Source organism: Salvelinus sp. IW2-2015, unplaced genomic scaffold (assembly GCF_002910315.2).
Source record: "Salvelinus sp. IW2-2015 unplaced genomic scaffold, ASM291031v2 Un_scaffold2798, whole genome shotgun sequence".
Taxonomy (NCBI): Eukaryota; Metazoa; Chordata; class Actinopteri; order Salmoniformes; family Salmonidae; genus Salvelinus; species Salvelinus sp. IW2-2015.
In genome coordinates, this window is record NW_019944099.1 from 75,198 (window position 1) to 89,801 (window position 14,604).

The window sequence follows — 14,604 nt, forward strand, 5'->3', positions numbered from 1 at the left end:
GCGTGTTTCCAGACATGCCTTTAGGCCCGGGTGGTAGAGCCACCCACCATGCTTCGCCCTGTCTGGCAATCCCGTACTTTACCTGTTTCCGCCTCCCACGACTTGGACGACGGGTTGGGTTTTTGAGAGGCGACAGTGTTCTGCAATGACCATAAGATGTTGGGCAAGATGTTGTCACGTTTCGTTTAGTCAAACAATTTCCACATGCAAATATTTGCTTCCTTTTTCTCTGACGCACGCACACACGCACACACGCACACACACACACACACACACACACACACACACACACACACACACACACACACACACACACACACACACACACACACACACACACACACGATACAAACACACACACGCAAACACTGATATTTATGTTTGTCTGAGATGTATCCTATTTCAGGATGGTTTGTCTATGCAGCCATACAATTCAACAGTATACATACATGACCCACAATACAGCCATAGGTCCGAAGGGGGTCAGAGGACCGATCACATACTGACCAATCCCACAGTGTGCATTGCAGGTCAACGGTCGTTGATGTGCCTTTTTTTCCCCTTTCTCCTACTATCGCTCTCTATTTCTCTATCTCCCTCTCTCCCACTCCATCTCACGCGTTCTCTCTCTTGCTCTCTGTCTCTCTTCCTCCTCACTCTCTCTATCTCTGTAGTAATGGAGACTACGGCTGTGAGTACCACCACTCTGGCCAATGATGAGTTTGACAGGAACGTGCCGCGGATCTGCGGTGTGTGCGGGGACAAGGCCTCCGGATTCCACTTCAATGCCATGACCTGCGAGGGCTGCAAGGGCTTCTTCAGGTATGGAGAGACGTATACACATGCACACACACACGCACACACTTCCTGGCAACAACAAGACCCTCCATTGTGAGCCTTGAGTTGCCCAGTGACGCGAGCCTACCAGACGAGCTAAATGCCTTTTATGCTCGCTTCGAAGCAAGCAACACTGAAGCATGCATGAGAGCACCAGCTGTTCCGGACAACTGTGTGATCACGCTCTCCGTAGCCGATGTGAGCAAGACCTTTAAACAGGTCAACATTCACAAGGCCGCAGGGCCAAACGGATTCCCAGGACGTGTACTGAGAGCATGCACGGACCAACTGGCAAGTGTCTTCATTGACATTTAAAAAACAAATCCTGACCAAGTGTGTAATACGTAACATGTTTCAAGCAGACCACCGTAGTCCCTGTGCCCAAAAAATCGAAGGTAACCTGCCTAAATGACTACCGCCCCGTAGCACTCACGTCGGTAGCCATGAAGTGCTTTGAAAGGCTGGTCATGGCTCACGTCAACATCTTCATCCCGAAAACCCTAGACCCACTCCAATTTGCATACCGCCCCAACAGATCCACAGATGACACAATCTCAATCGCCCTCCGCACTTTCCCACTTGGACAAAAGGAAAACATATGTAAGAATGCTGTTCATTGACTACAGCTTTGCATTCAGCACCATAATGCCCACAAAGCTCATCACTAAGCTAAGGACCCTGGGACTAAACACCTCCCTCTGCAACTGGATCCTGGACTTGACGGGACAAAAACCTCTCCATCAACGTGAGCAAGACTACAGGAAAAGGAGGGCCGAACACGCCCCCATTCACATCGACGGGACTGTAGTGGAGCGGGTCGAGAGTTTCAAGTTCCTTGGTGTCCACATCACCAACAAACTATCATGGTCCAAACACACAAGACAGTTGTGAATAGGGCACCCCCTCAGGAGAATGAAAAGATTTGGCATGGTTCCCCGGATCCTCAAAAAGTTCTACAGCTGTAACATCGAGAGCATCCTGACCGTTCGTATCACCGCCTGGTATGGCAACTGCTCGGCATCCGACCGCAAGGTTAGTGCGTATGGCCCAGTACATCACTGCGGCCAAGCTTCCCGCCATCCAGGACCTACAGTGCAATCGGAAAGTATTCAGACACCTTCCCTTTTTACAAATTTTGTTACAGCCTTATTCTAAAATGTATTCAATTACATGTTTTCCTCATCAATCTACACACAATACCTCATCAATCTACACAATTTTTTTTACAAATGTATTCAAAATAAAGACATATACCTTATTTACATAATTATTCAGGCCCTTTGCTATGAGACTCGAAATTGAGCTCAAGTGCATCCTGTTTCCATCGATCATCCTTGTTTCTACAACTTGATTGGAGTCCACCTGTGGTACATTCAATTGAATGGACATGATTTGGAAAGGCACACACCTGTCTATATAAGGTCCCACAGTTGACAGTGCATGTCAGAGCAAAAACCAAGCCAAGAGGTCGAAGGAATTGTCTGTTGAGCTCCGGGACAGGATTGTGTCGAGGCACAGATCTGCGGAAGGGTACCAAAAAATGTCTGAAGAATTGAAGGTCCCCAACAACACAGTGGCCGCCATCATTCTTAAATGGAAGAAGTTTGGAACCACCGACTCTTCCTAAAGCTGGCTGCCCAGCCAAACTGAGCAATCGGGAGAGAAGGGCCTTGGTCAGGGAGGTGACAACCGGCATTCAACCAATCAGCATTTATGGTAGAGTGGCCAGACGGAAGCCACTCCTCAGTAAAAGGCACATGACAGCCTGAATGGAGTTTGCCAAAAAGGCAACTAACTATCACAACCGGCCGTGATTGGGAGTCCCATAGTGCGGTGCACAATTGGCCCAGCGTTGTCCGGGTTAGGATTTGGCCGGCATAGGCCGGCATTGTAAATAAGAATTAGTTCTTAACTGACTTGCCTAGATAAATAAAGGTTAAATAAATGTTCAAATAAAAAAAAAATCAACAAAGTATTTAGTAAAGGGTCTGAATACTTGTAGAAATGTCTAAAAAACGTTTTTTTCTTTGTCATTATGGAGTATTGTGTGTAGATTGATGAGGGAAAAGGGCAATTTAATAAATTTTACAATAAGGCTGTAACGTAATTTTTTMGGGGAAAAGTCAAGGGGTCTGAATACTTTCCGAATGCACTGTATATACTAGACGGTGTCAGAGGAAGGCCCCAAAAATTGTCAGACCCCAGTCACCCAAGTCATAGCCTGTTCTCTCTGCTACCGCACAGCAAGCGGTACCGGAGCACCAAATCTAGGTCCAAACAGCTTCTTAACAGCTTCTACCCTTAAGCCATAAGACTGCTGAACAATTAATCAAATAGCCACCCGGACTATTTACATTGTCCCCCTCCCCCATATTTATTATCTATATGCATAGTCACTACCCATACCTACATGTACAAATTACCTCGACTAACCTGTACCACGAAACATTGACTCGGTACCGGTACCCCCAGTGTATAGCTTCGTTACTGTTATTTTATTGTTGCTCCTTAATTATTTGTTATTTTCCTCTTTTCTTCTTTTTTTCATTTGTATTTATTTATTGTTTACTTCAGTTTATTTAGTAAATACTTTCTTAACTCTTATTTTTTTCTTAACTGCATTGTTGGTTTAGGGCTTCTAAGTAAGCATTTCACTGTAAGGTGAATGAATACCTGTTGTATTTGGCACATGTGACAAATAACCTTTGATTTGATATAGCCTCGTTATTGTTATTTTATTGTTTATTTTTATAATTTTTACAATTTTATTTAGTAAATATTTTCTTAACTCCATTTATTGAACTGCATTGTTGGTTAAGGGCTTGTAAGTAAGCATTTCACGGCGCGTGTGACAAATACCATTTGATTTGATTTGACTCAGCCTTATCACGTTGTTAAACACTCTCTCTCTCTCTCTCTCTTAGACAGACAGACAAGACAAGTGTGTGTGTGTGTGTGTGTGTGTTGTGTGTGTGTGTGTGTGTGTGTGTGTGTGTGTGTGTGTTGTTGTGTGTCTGCGTGTGCGTGTGTGTTGTCAAAAAACAAAAACCAATATTTTTTTACAGTAATTATGCATTAAAGAAAGAGAGAATGTGTTGTTGAAGGAGAAGAAATGAGGCTTAAGGGGTTTAAAGGGAGGTGCGACAGAAAGTCAGAAATGCAGATGTCGCATCATGAATGGACACACCTACTCATTCCAGGGTTTTTCTTTATTTGGACTATTTTCTACATTGTAGAATAATAGTGACGACATCAATACTATGAAATAACACATATGGAACAAGATTGTGCAAAGCTGTCATCAAGGCAAAGAGTGGCTACTTTGAATAATCTCAAATATAAAATATATTTTGATTTAACACTTTTTCCGTGTGTGTGTGTGGTGTCACGAATGTTTACATGTGCGTTTCTGTTAGTTATTATGCATGGCTTTTAAGCATCCCTCTCTCTCTTTTTGCCTCGACTGGAATGTGTTATTGGGTAGGATCCAGAATGAGAAGGTGAAGGCCATAAATATTTATGTAACTATTACACTATGATTACACATTTGGGTCCCACTTCGAACTGATGGTTAGTAGAGCTGGGAAGATAAACCGGAAATTACCGGCATCAACCAAACAGACCACTCATCGAGGACATTATGAGGATATTGTTAATTACAAGTAGCCAATACTAGAGAAATGTGAAGTTTGAAATGAAACAACTCTGCTAATATGGGCTTGTTATCAATTGATAATTATAACATTCAAAGTAGTACAAGTAGTTTTAAGGGTAATATAAAAAACTGTGATGCACATTAATGTTCTAAATGTATCTTTCTATTTATCGTTATGTTGATTTAGTCGGGTTATTGTAATATAGATTTTAAAGAAATCATTACTATGTGAAGTGTGGCAAAAGGGTCACGCCACATTCAGCACCAGATACAAGGACCTTATTTCTCATCACATTCCCTCTCTCGCTCTTCCTCCCTCTCCCTCTCCCCCCTCTTCGTCTACAGACGCAGTATGAAGCGCAAGGCCAGCTTCACCTGTCCCTTCAACGGCAGTTGCACCATAACCAAGGACAACCGCCGCCACTGCCAGGCCTGCCGGCTCAAGCGCTGCGTGGACATCGGCATGATGAAGGAGTGTGAGTGTCTTGTACACAGATCCAGGATCAGTTTCCGCTTCAGTAAATCCTAATGTCAGCCATTCGGGGGAATAAGGCAAAACTGACCTAAGACCAGCATGATTAAGGAATGTGGGTGTATGAGCTCAGCTTCAACTTTTCCCAAATCTTACCATCAGCTTTTAGGGAGTATAATGCAAAACTGACCGTAGAGCACTGCCTAGGGGAAACCTTATCCCATTCCTCCTTCCTCATCTCTTCCATCAGAATTGCTTGGTTTCTTTCTGACTGATAGAGAATAGCCTTGCAGATTAAAGAAGTGTTTCTTAATCCTGGTCCTGGAGACCCAAAAGGGTGCACATTCTTGTTTTTGCCCTAGTACTACACACCTGATTCAAATAATCAACTCGTCATCAGTAGTGGAATCAGGTGTGTAGTGCTAGGGCAAAAACAAGAATGTGCACCCAGGACCAGGACTAAGAAACACGAGGTTTGAGCCACGGAATCATGTGGTGTTGTCCTACCGAGGTATAAGATCAGACATACACATGATCGCACAAAGAAAAATGGCATTTTACTCTGAAGAGCACCACAGGAAGACATTTATTTTCAGCCGGTTGTAAGGCAAATACACTCGTTTTCCTCCATGAGTGGCTGAATGACCTCTTGAATTATGAACCGATCTCTTGAACCATGACGATGTGTGTGTTGAAAAGAGTAGGACGTGCACTAAGGAGAGAGATGTGCTTCGATCAGTCTGTTGTTAGGCAACTGTTGACGGTGTGTAATGACACACCGATTAACAGGAAATAATTCAGCCACTCTTGGAGGAAAATGGGAATTCAAATGAAATAAGGCTCCTTTCCTCTTAGAAGCAAATACGTGTCAGCTTTAAAACATGTATTAGCGTGCCAATAGCAATAACAATAACAAGCACACGCACACACTGGACACATATCACAGTGCCATCTACCCCCCCCCACCCCCCTCCCCCCCCCATGCCTGTAGAGCACAAGGCAGGCACACACAGTATAGTGTTTGTTATATACCAATAGTGTTACACAACGTTGGGACTCCTTGGTCAAGTCCTTCTAGGCCGTTGCCCTCATGAGAATGTTTATAATGTCCACTAGAAGTACTATATTGTTCTGGGAGAGCCTGTACATCATGTGCCCATCTGAACTTTAGACACCTGCTGATGTTTTGGCCACGCTTCAATCCAATGGACTGTTTGTTTTCAGAGTCCGTAAATAGAAGGTTTGGTCGTTCTGTTGTTTTCCCGTGAAATCCGGATATTGTCCAGGCGGGTGTTTAGAATTTTGTATTTGAAGCAGGGGTTGGTTCCGGATGTTGTTCTCCCCCTGAGATTGAACTGTGAATTCCCGGAGAGTGACGCCACCGCTCCGAACACTGTACATGAATGGGAGCCATTGGAATGCACTTATGCTGCTGCTGCTGCTCTCGGAGCTGCTGCTGCATGGACAACAACATGTTGTAGTGCGGAGCGGAGTGTGAGCTAATTCAGTGGCTGGGGCAACAACAGGCGGAACGGAACGGAGACAATGCGTGCTGTGTTGACGACAGCACTAAGGGAGTCTTTTTACGGACACCCCCCTGACAACAACAAGCCCCTCCGCCGCGGCAGCCTCATCACATCGTAGAGCACACGCTGGCTTGTGCTTGTGTACACACACACACTTACATACGCTGGTTCTGACACACACGCAGCATCAGTGTTAACATCTCTATTTTGCCTATGTCCCAATTAGGGCTGGAGGATATATCGTGAATACCGGTTTACCAGTATGAATCCACATGCCTATATGGATTTTTACAAAACCATCTAAACTCAGCAAAAAAAGGAACGTCCTCTCGCTCTCAAACTTAACATGTGTAAATATTTGTGTGAACATAACAAGATTCATCAACTAAGACATAATCTGAACAAGTTCCACAGACATATGACTAACAGAAATTGAATAATGTGTCCCTGAACAAAGGGGGGGTTAAAATCTAAAGTCAGTATCTGGTGTGGCCTCCTCGTGGACTGCACCAGATTTCCCAGTTCTTGCTGTGGGATGTTACCCCACTCTTCCACCAAGGCACCTGCAAGTTCCCGGACATTTCTGGCGGGAATTGCCCTAGCCCTCACCCTCCGATCAAACAGGTCCCAGACGTGCTCAATGGGATTGGGATCCAGGCTCTTTGCTGGCCATGGCAGAACACTGACATTCCTGTCTTGCAGGAAATCACGCACAGAACGAGCAGTATGGCTGGTGGCATTGTCATGCTGGAGGGTCATGTCAGGATGAGCCTGCAGGAAGGGTACCACGTGAGGGAGGAGGATGTCTTCCCTGTAACGCACAGCATGGAGATTGCCTGCAATGACAACAAGCTCAGTCCGATGATGCTGTGACACACCGCCCCAGACCATGACGGACCCTCCACCTCCAAATTGATCCCGCTCCAGAGTACAGGCCTCGGTGTACGATAAATGCGAAACCGACCATCACCCCTGGTGAGACAAAACCACGACTGGTCAGAGAAGAGCACTTTTTGCCAGTCCTGTCTGGTCCAGCGACGGTAGGTTTGTGCCCATAGTCAACGTAGTTGCCGGTGATGTCTGGTGAGGACCTGCCTTACAACAGGCCTACAAGCCCTCAGTCCAGCCTCTCTCAGCCTATTGCGGACAGTCTGAGCAATGATGGAGGGATTGTGCGTTCCTGGATTAACTCGGGCTGTTGTTGTTGCCATCCTGTAACTGTCCCGCAGGTGTGATGTTCAGATGTACCGAACCTGTGCAGGTGTTGTTACACGTGGTCTGCCACTGCGAGGATGATCAGCTGTCCGTCCTGTCTCCCTGTAGCGCTGTCTTGCCCTGGCCACATCTGCAGTCTCCTCATCTCCTCATGCCTCCTTGCAGCATGCCTAAGGAACATTCACGCAGATGAGCAGGGACCCTGGGCATCTTTATTTTGGTGTTTTTCAGAGTCAGCAGAAAGGCCTCTTTAGTGTCCTAAGTTTTCATAACTGTGACCTTAATTGCCTACCTACCATACCACAGGTGCATGTTCATTAATTGTTTATGGTTCATTGAACACGCATGGGAAACCGTGTTTAAACCCTTTACAATGAAGATTTTTGAAGTTATTTGTATTTTTACGAATTATCTTTGAAAGACAGGGTCCTGAAAAAATGATGTTTCTTTTTTTGCTGAGTTTGTAATGATATTTTGATACAATGCTAAATTAAATGAAAAGATATACAAATTATAACATTTCACTGTCAGTTTTGTCCAAGTTTGTTTCAGTGTAAAACCATCTTAATGGAGAAAGATCATTTAAATCACTTCAAATTAGGTTTTTGCTATTCTTGGATCATGCACGAATCATAAAAACACATTTAAAACTTGTATTTTTCAGAAACATTGAATACAGTCAAATACCACCATACCGTCAAAAATGAGAAAAATATTGCGATATGATATTATTGGTCATATCGCCCTAGTCCCAATAATTTCAGTCTGATATACTCATGGTGACATCTCCATTCCTCACTTTCTGTCGCACCACTTTTTTCTTTTGAGCTCCTCCCTCTCTTTTAAGCCCAGTCAAAAGTCAGCTTTTCCTGTGTTTTATGTTGTACAGTAGAACATCTGATGAAACTAACACTGTAAAAGTGTGGGGGGGGGAAATATCTGTGTAATTTTCTGATAGTTGCCGGGTGAAAATACAATCTACATTGAACTGTCAGCATGACGTCACCATGCGTTAAATTGGTAAATAGACCAATAAAGAGAGTTCTGCCAATTACAGCTACTTTTCAGTTTTCTCCTTTCCACTCCTAGACAGTCCTAGCAAAATTCTTGCTTGAGAAATCTACAGTAAGGTACTTAATTGTTACCCAGAAATGATTTATATTGATATAAAAACTACGGCATTTGGGCACATTTTCTTTTTCTTTAACCCTTTCTCTCTCTCTCTCTCTAATCCTTTTTCATAACCCTGATCTCTCTCCTTCTAAACCTCTTTCTCCCAGTCATTCTGACAGACGAGGAGGTGCAGAGGAAGAAGGATCTGATCCAACGGAGGAAGGATGAGGAGGCGCAGAGGGAGGCGCAGCGACCCCGGCTGAGCGAGGAGCAGAGCCAGGTCATCGCCACGCTGGTGGATGCTCACCACAAGACCTACGACGACTCCTACTCCGACTTCAACCGCTTCAGGGTCCGTGTCCACTCCGTAACACCAGCCTCCCCTCCGTAACACCAGCCCCCCCTCCGTAACACCAGCCTCCCCTTCCGTAACACCAGCCTCCCCTCCGTAACACCAGCCTCCCCTCCGTAACACCAGCCTCCCCTCCGTAACACCAGCCTCCCCTCCGTAACACCAGCCTCCACTCCGTAACACCAGCCTCCACTCTGTTACACAAGTCTCCACTCCGTAACACCAGACTGAACTCTATAATACCAGCCTTCACTCTCTAATACCTGTCTTCACTTAATGACACTAGTCTCTGACCTGTAACACTAGTATTCACTCTAAAGCACAGTTTCCACTCTCTACCACCAGTCTCTACTCCATTACACCAGTGCCAACTCTGTTACACTAGTGTCAACTCCACTAGTGTAACACCATACTCCACTTCCTAACACCACTCTTATTTCAATTGTCCACAGATAAGCCCTACCCTGATACTATTTGCTACTCTGCCAGCATCCATCATGTTACACCCACTGCAGTATCTCTTTCTATACAACTGACATTTCCTGCTCCAGGGTCGGTGTCAATGATGTAGACGCTGTATGTTAGAGTCCGTGTCCACTCCATTTCTTCACTCCCAGTCTCCCCCCTCCTGCAAATACCACTTCTTCTCTGGTATCTGGACTTCTGCGCCCCGTAGCATAGACTTAACTCCCACTCGGTCACCTCAGTGACGTCATTCGCGTTGGAAGTCAGACCACTCCATAACTTAATTTCTGCCTTTTATTTACCGTAGGACAATTTATTTCCCTATCAAGGAACTTACAGATTGAAGTATACTGGACATACAGTCATACAAATTGACTGTTTGCCTGCACAATATTGCCAGATTAGATTGGCGTTTATTGTCCCGCAAGAAGAATCTTAGCTCTCCTCACACAAACCACATGGTAAATGCAGCAAGAATCAAACAACAGTAACAGTCAGACACCTACACCGCCCCACACCTACACCTATATAGGAGGAAGCTACATTGAAGTGATCGTCATGGTTCTAGCTCCAGGGATGAAACTCCCGAAGTGTGCAGTGTGGCATTTAATTGTCCAGTGGTCAGTGACACACACTATATTGAGTACACGTGGTCTTGTACGGCTCAGTTGGTAGTAGAGCTTTCCCCGACTAAAAAAGTATTGGTTGACCGGAAGTCATCTGTTCTTTCGACCGATCGATTGGTCAACATTTTTAAAAGTGTATTTTTACATACGGTGCCTTCGGAAAGTATTCAGACCCCTTTCACTTTTTCCACAATTTGTTACATTCTACACACAAAACCCCATGATGACAAAGTGAAAACAGATTTTTTGATTTTTTTGCAGATGGATAAAAAATCAACAGAAGTACCTTATTCACATAAGTATTCAGACCCTTTGCTATGAGACTCAAAATTGAGCTCACGTGTATCCTGTTTTCATTGATCATCCTTGAGATGTTTCTACAACTTGGAGTCCACCTATGGTAAATTCAATTGATTGGACATGATTTGGAAAGGCACACATCTGTCTATATAAGGTCCCACAGTTGAAAGTGCATGTCAAGAGCAAAAACCAAGCCATGAAGTCGAAGGAATTGCCGCAGATTGTGTTGAGGCACAGATCTGGGGAAGGGTAGCAAAACCTTTCTGCAGCATTAAAGGTCCCCAAGAACACAGTGGCCTCCATCATTCTTAATTGGAAGAAGTTTGGAACCACCAAGACTCTTCCTAGAGCTGGCCGCCCAGCCAAACTGAGCAATCGGGGGAGAAGTGCCTTGGTCAGGGAGGTGACCACAAGAACACGATGGTCACTCTGACAGAGCTCTAGGGTTCCTCTGTGGAGATGAGAGAACCTTCCAGAAGGACAACCATCTCTGCAGCACTCCACCAATCAGGCCTTTATGGTAGAGTGGCCAGATGGAAGCCACTCCTCAGTAAAAGGCACATGACAGCCCGCTTGGAGTTAGCCAAAAGGCACTTAAACAAGATTCTCTGATCTGATAAAACCAAGATTGAACTTCTGAGCGTCGCATCTGGAGGAAACCTGGCACCATCCCTACAGGGAAGCATGCTGGTGGCAGCATCATGCTGTGGGGATGTTTTTTAGAGGCAGGCACTGGGAGACTAGTCAGGATCGAGGCAAATATGAACGGAGCAAAGTACAGAGAGATCCTTAATGAAAACCTGCTCAGGAGCGCTCAGGACCTCAGACTGGGGCGAAGGTTCACCTTCCAACAGGACAGCGACCCTAAGCACACAGCCAAGACAACGCAGGAGTGGCTTCGGAACAAGTCTCTGAATGTCCTTGAGTGGCCCAGCTAGAGCCCAGACATGAACCTGATCAAACATCTCTGGAGAGACCTGAAAATAGCTGTGCAGCAACGCTCCCCATCCAACCTGACAGCGCTTGAGAGGATCTGCAGAGAAGAATGGGAGAAACTCCCCAAATATAGGTGTGCCAAGCTTGTAGTGTCATACCCAAGAAAAATCGAGGCTGTAATCGCTGCCAAAGGTGCTTCAACAAAGTACTGAGTAAAGGGTCTGAATACTTATGTAAAAACATTTTTATAAATTGTCAAAAATGTGTAAAAAACTGTTTTTGCTTTGTAATTATGGGCTATTGTTTGTAGATTAATGAGGGGAAAAAACAATTTAATCAATTAAATAATTTTTTATTTAATCCATTTTAGAATAAGGCTGTAACGTAACAAAATGTGGAAAAAGGGAAGGGGTCTGATTACTTTCCGAATGCACTGTATATATATGCTACTGCTCGACTTAAAATCTTGGTTGACCAACAGCTTATCCACCAAACAATCGACCAGTCGACTAATTACGGTCAGCCTTAGTTGGTAGAGCATGGCGCTTGCAATGCCAGGATTGTGGTTTTGTTTTTATATTCATGTAAAAATGTATACTAAATGGTTTGTGTGTTTTCCTTTAGCCTCCGGTCCGAGAAGGCCCAGTGACACGCAGTGCCAGCAGAGCTGCCTCTCTCCACTCTCTATCTGATGCCTCATCTGACTCCTTCAGCCACTCTCCAGGTAAACACACGTCAGTGTGCTTCTAACAGCTTCGCTTCCTCCACTGTCCCTGTCCCCTTACTGGGCTTGAACCTGTGATCCTCTGATGGCAAACACGTGATGGCAAACAGTTGTGCTATAGAAAAATAATATTTTCGATAGCACCATTGGGAGCATTTCAAGCTAGCTGTGGAGTGAGCTTACAGCACATTCTTACTTCCGTTAGACATGCACGCACACACACACACACACACACACACACACACACACACACACACACACACACACACACACACACACACACACACACACAGAGAGAAAAAAATGGGAAAAGGTGAGCAATTCAGAATCAGATGGTGAAGCGAACACACAGAGAGGGAGATGGTGCAGATCACACAATTGGTGTTAGTTGTCATCAGTGATTGATTCCTGTGTGTTTGTGTGGGAGCTCACTCCTGTGTGTGTGTGTGTGTGTGTGTGTGTGTGTGTGTTGTGTGTGTGTGTGTGTGTGTGTGTGTGTGTGTGTGGGTGTGTGTGTGTGTGGTGTGTGTGTGTGTGGTGTGTGTGTGTGTGTGTGTGGTGTGTGTCTGTCAATCCCTCATGCGGTTTTACTCAGAATCTTCAGGGGTTTCTCAGGACCACCTGTAGACCTTCAGACCACAGTCCTCCCATTAACACATCCGCTCATAATGAAAATGAACTCACAGAGGGAACATGGCCCTCAAAGCCTGCGTTCCCTGGCTTCAAAAACAGTAAATCAAATCAAATTTTCTTTGTCATATGCACGAATACAGTGAAATGCTTACTTATAGCCCTAACCAACAATGCAGTACAAATAAGAATAATAAATAAAAGTAACAAGTACTTAAAGAGCAGCAGTAAAATAGAGTCAATGTGCGGGGACACCGGTTAGTCTAGGTAATTGAGGTATATGTACATATAGGTAGAAATTATTAAAGTAACTATGCATAGATGATAACAACAGAGAGTAGTAGTGTAAAGGGGGGGGGGGGGAGGGGTCAATGCAAATAGTCTGCACATGGGGACAAAAGATCGTACTTTTTGGAGAAATGTCCTCTGGTCTGAGCGAACAAAAAATAGAACTGTTTGGCATAATGACCATCGTTATGTTTGGAGGAAAAATGGAATGATTGCAAGCCGAAGAACACCATCGCCAACCGTGAAGCATGGGGGTGGCAGCATCATGTTGTGGGGGTGCTTTGCTGCAAGAGGGACTGGGGCACTTCACAAATTAGCTGGCATCAGAAGAGGAGAATTGTGGATATATTGAAGCAACATCTCAAGACCATCAGTCAGGAAGTTAAAGCTTGGTCGCAAATGGGTCTTCCAATGGACAATCGACCCAAGCATACTTCCAAAGTTGTGGCAAAAATGGTTAAGCAACAACAAATGTCAGGGTATTGGAGTGGCCATCACAAAGCCCTGACCTCAATCCTATAGACAATTTGTGGGCAGAACTGAAAAAGCGTGTGTGAGCAAGGAGGCCTACAAACCTGACTCAGTTACACCAGCTCTGTCAGGAGGAATGGGCCAAAATTCACCCAACTTATTGTGGGAAGCTTGTGGAAGGCTGCCTGAAACGTTTGACCCAAGTTAAACAATATAAAGGCAATGCTACCAAATACTAATTGAGTGTACGTAAACTTCTGACCCACTGGGAATATGATGAAAGAAACAAAAGCTGAAATAAATAATTCTCTCTACTATTATTCTGACATTTCACATTCTTAAAATAATGTGGCGATCCTAATTGACCTAAGACAGGACATTTTTACTAGGATTAAATGTCAGGAATTGTGAAAAACTGAGTTTATATGTATTTGGCTAAGGTGTATGTAAACTTCCGACTTCAACTGTATCTCTACTCTGTTTCTCGATCATCCTTTTGTTGTATCTCTTTTTGTCTGTCACTCTACTTCTGTTTCTCTCTCTCTTACTCTTATCTAAGCTGTTTTCTGATGGTCACTGTGTTCCATTCCTCAATGAACAAACCTCGCTCTGTGTTGAGTCATTCATTCGATTTACATGTGAGTGGGTGGGTGTGTGTGTGTGTGTGTTGCGCATGTGTGTTTGTACGTGCGAGTGTGTGTGTGTGGTTTACCACAGTCTCCACGTTTTCTTTTTTATCTGACTGACGTAGACGTTATGCTTCTTTCTTGTGTTTTCATGTTTTCACTCTTTCTCTGTCACTCTCTCCGTGTCCTCTTTCCCTTCATCAGCAGAATCTGATGGGAATGTTGTTTTTCTCCGAAGAGTTTTTAACTCATCTAATCTCTCTCCCACCCCCCCCCACCCCCACCCCTTCTCCTCCACCCTCCCTCCATATAGAGTCAGTGGACACTAAGCTGATGAACTTCAGTAACCTGCTGATGATGTACCAGGA

The 14,604-nt window shown here is 44.6% G+C and overlaps 1 protein-coding gene across 1 annotated transcript in view; it reads left to right on the top strand.

The window, feature by feature from the left end:
• The first annotated feature begins 395 nt into the window (after positions 1-395).
• The window catches only part of LOC112074754 (vitamin D3 receptor B), a 22,911-nt gene continuing 8,702 nt past the window's right edge, over positions 396-14,604 (top strand). Inside the window, exons 1-5 of the mRNA XM_024141864.2 lie at positions 396-822; positions 4,838-4,968; positions 8,986-9,170; positions 12,122-12,221; positions 14,550-14,604. Coding sequence (XP_023997632.2) covers positions 419-822; positions 4,838-4,968; positions 8,986-9,170; positions 12,122-12,221; positions 14,550-14,604 — 875 coding nt within the window. The 5' untranslated portion in view covers positions 396-418. The remainder of the gene's footprint in view (positions 823-4,837; positions 4,969-8,985; positions 9,171-12,121; positions 12,222-14,549) is intronic.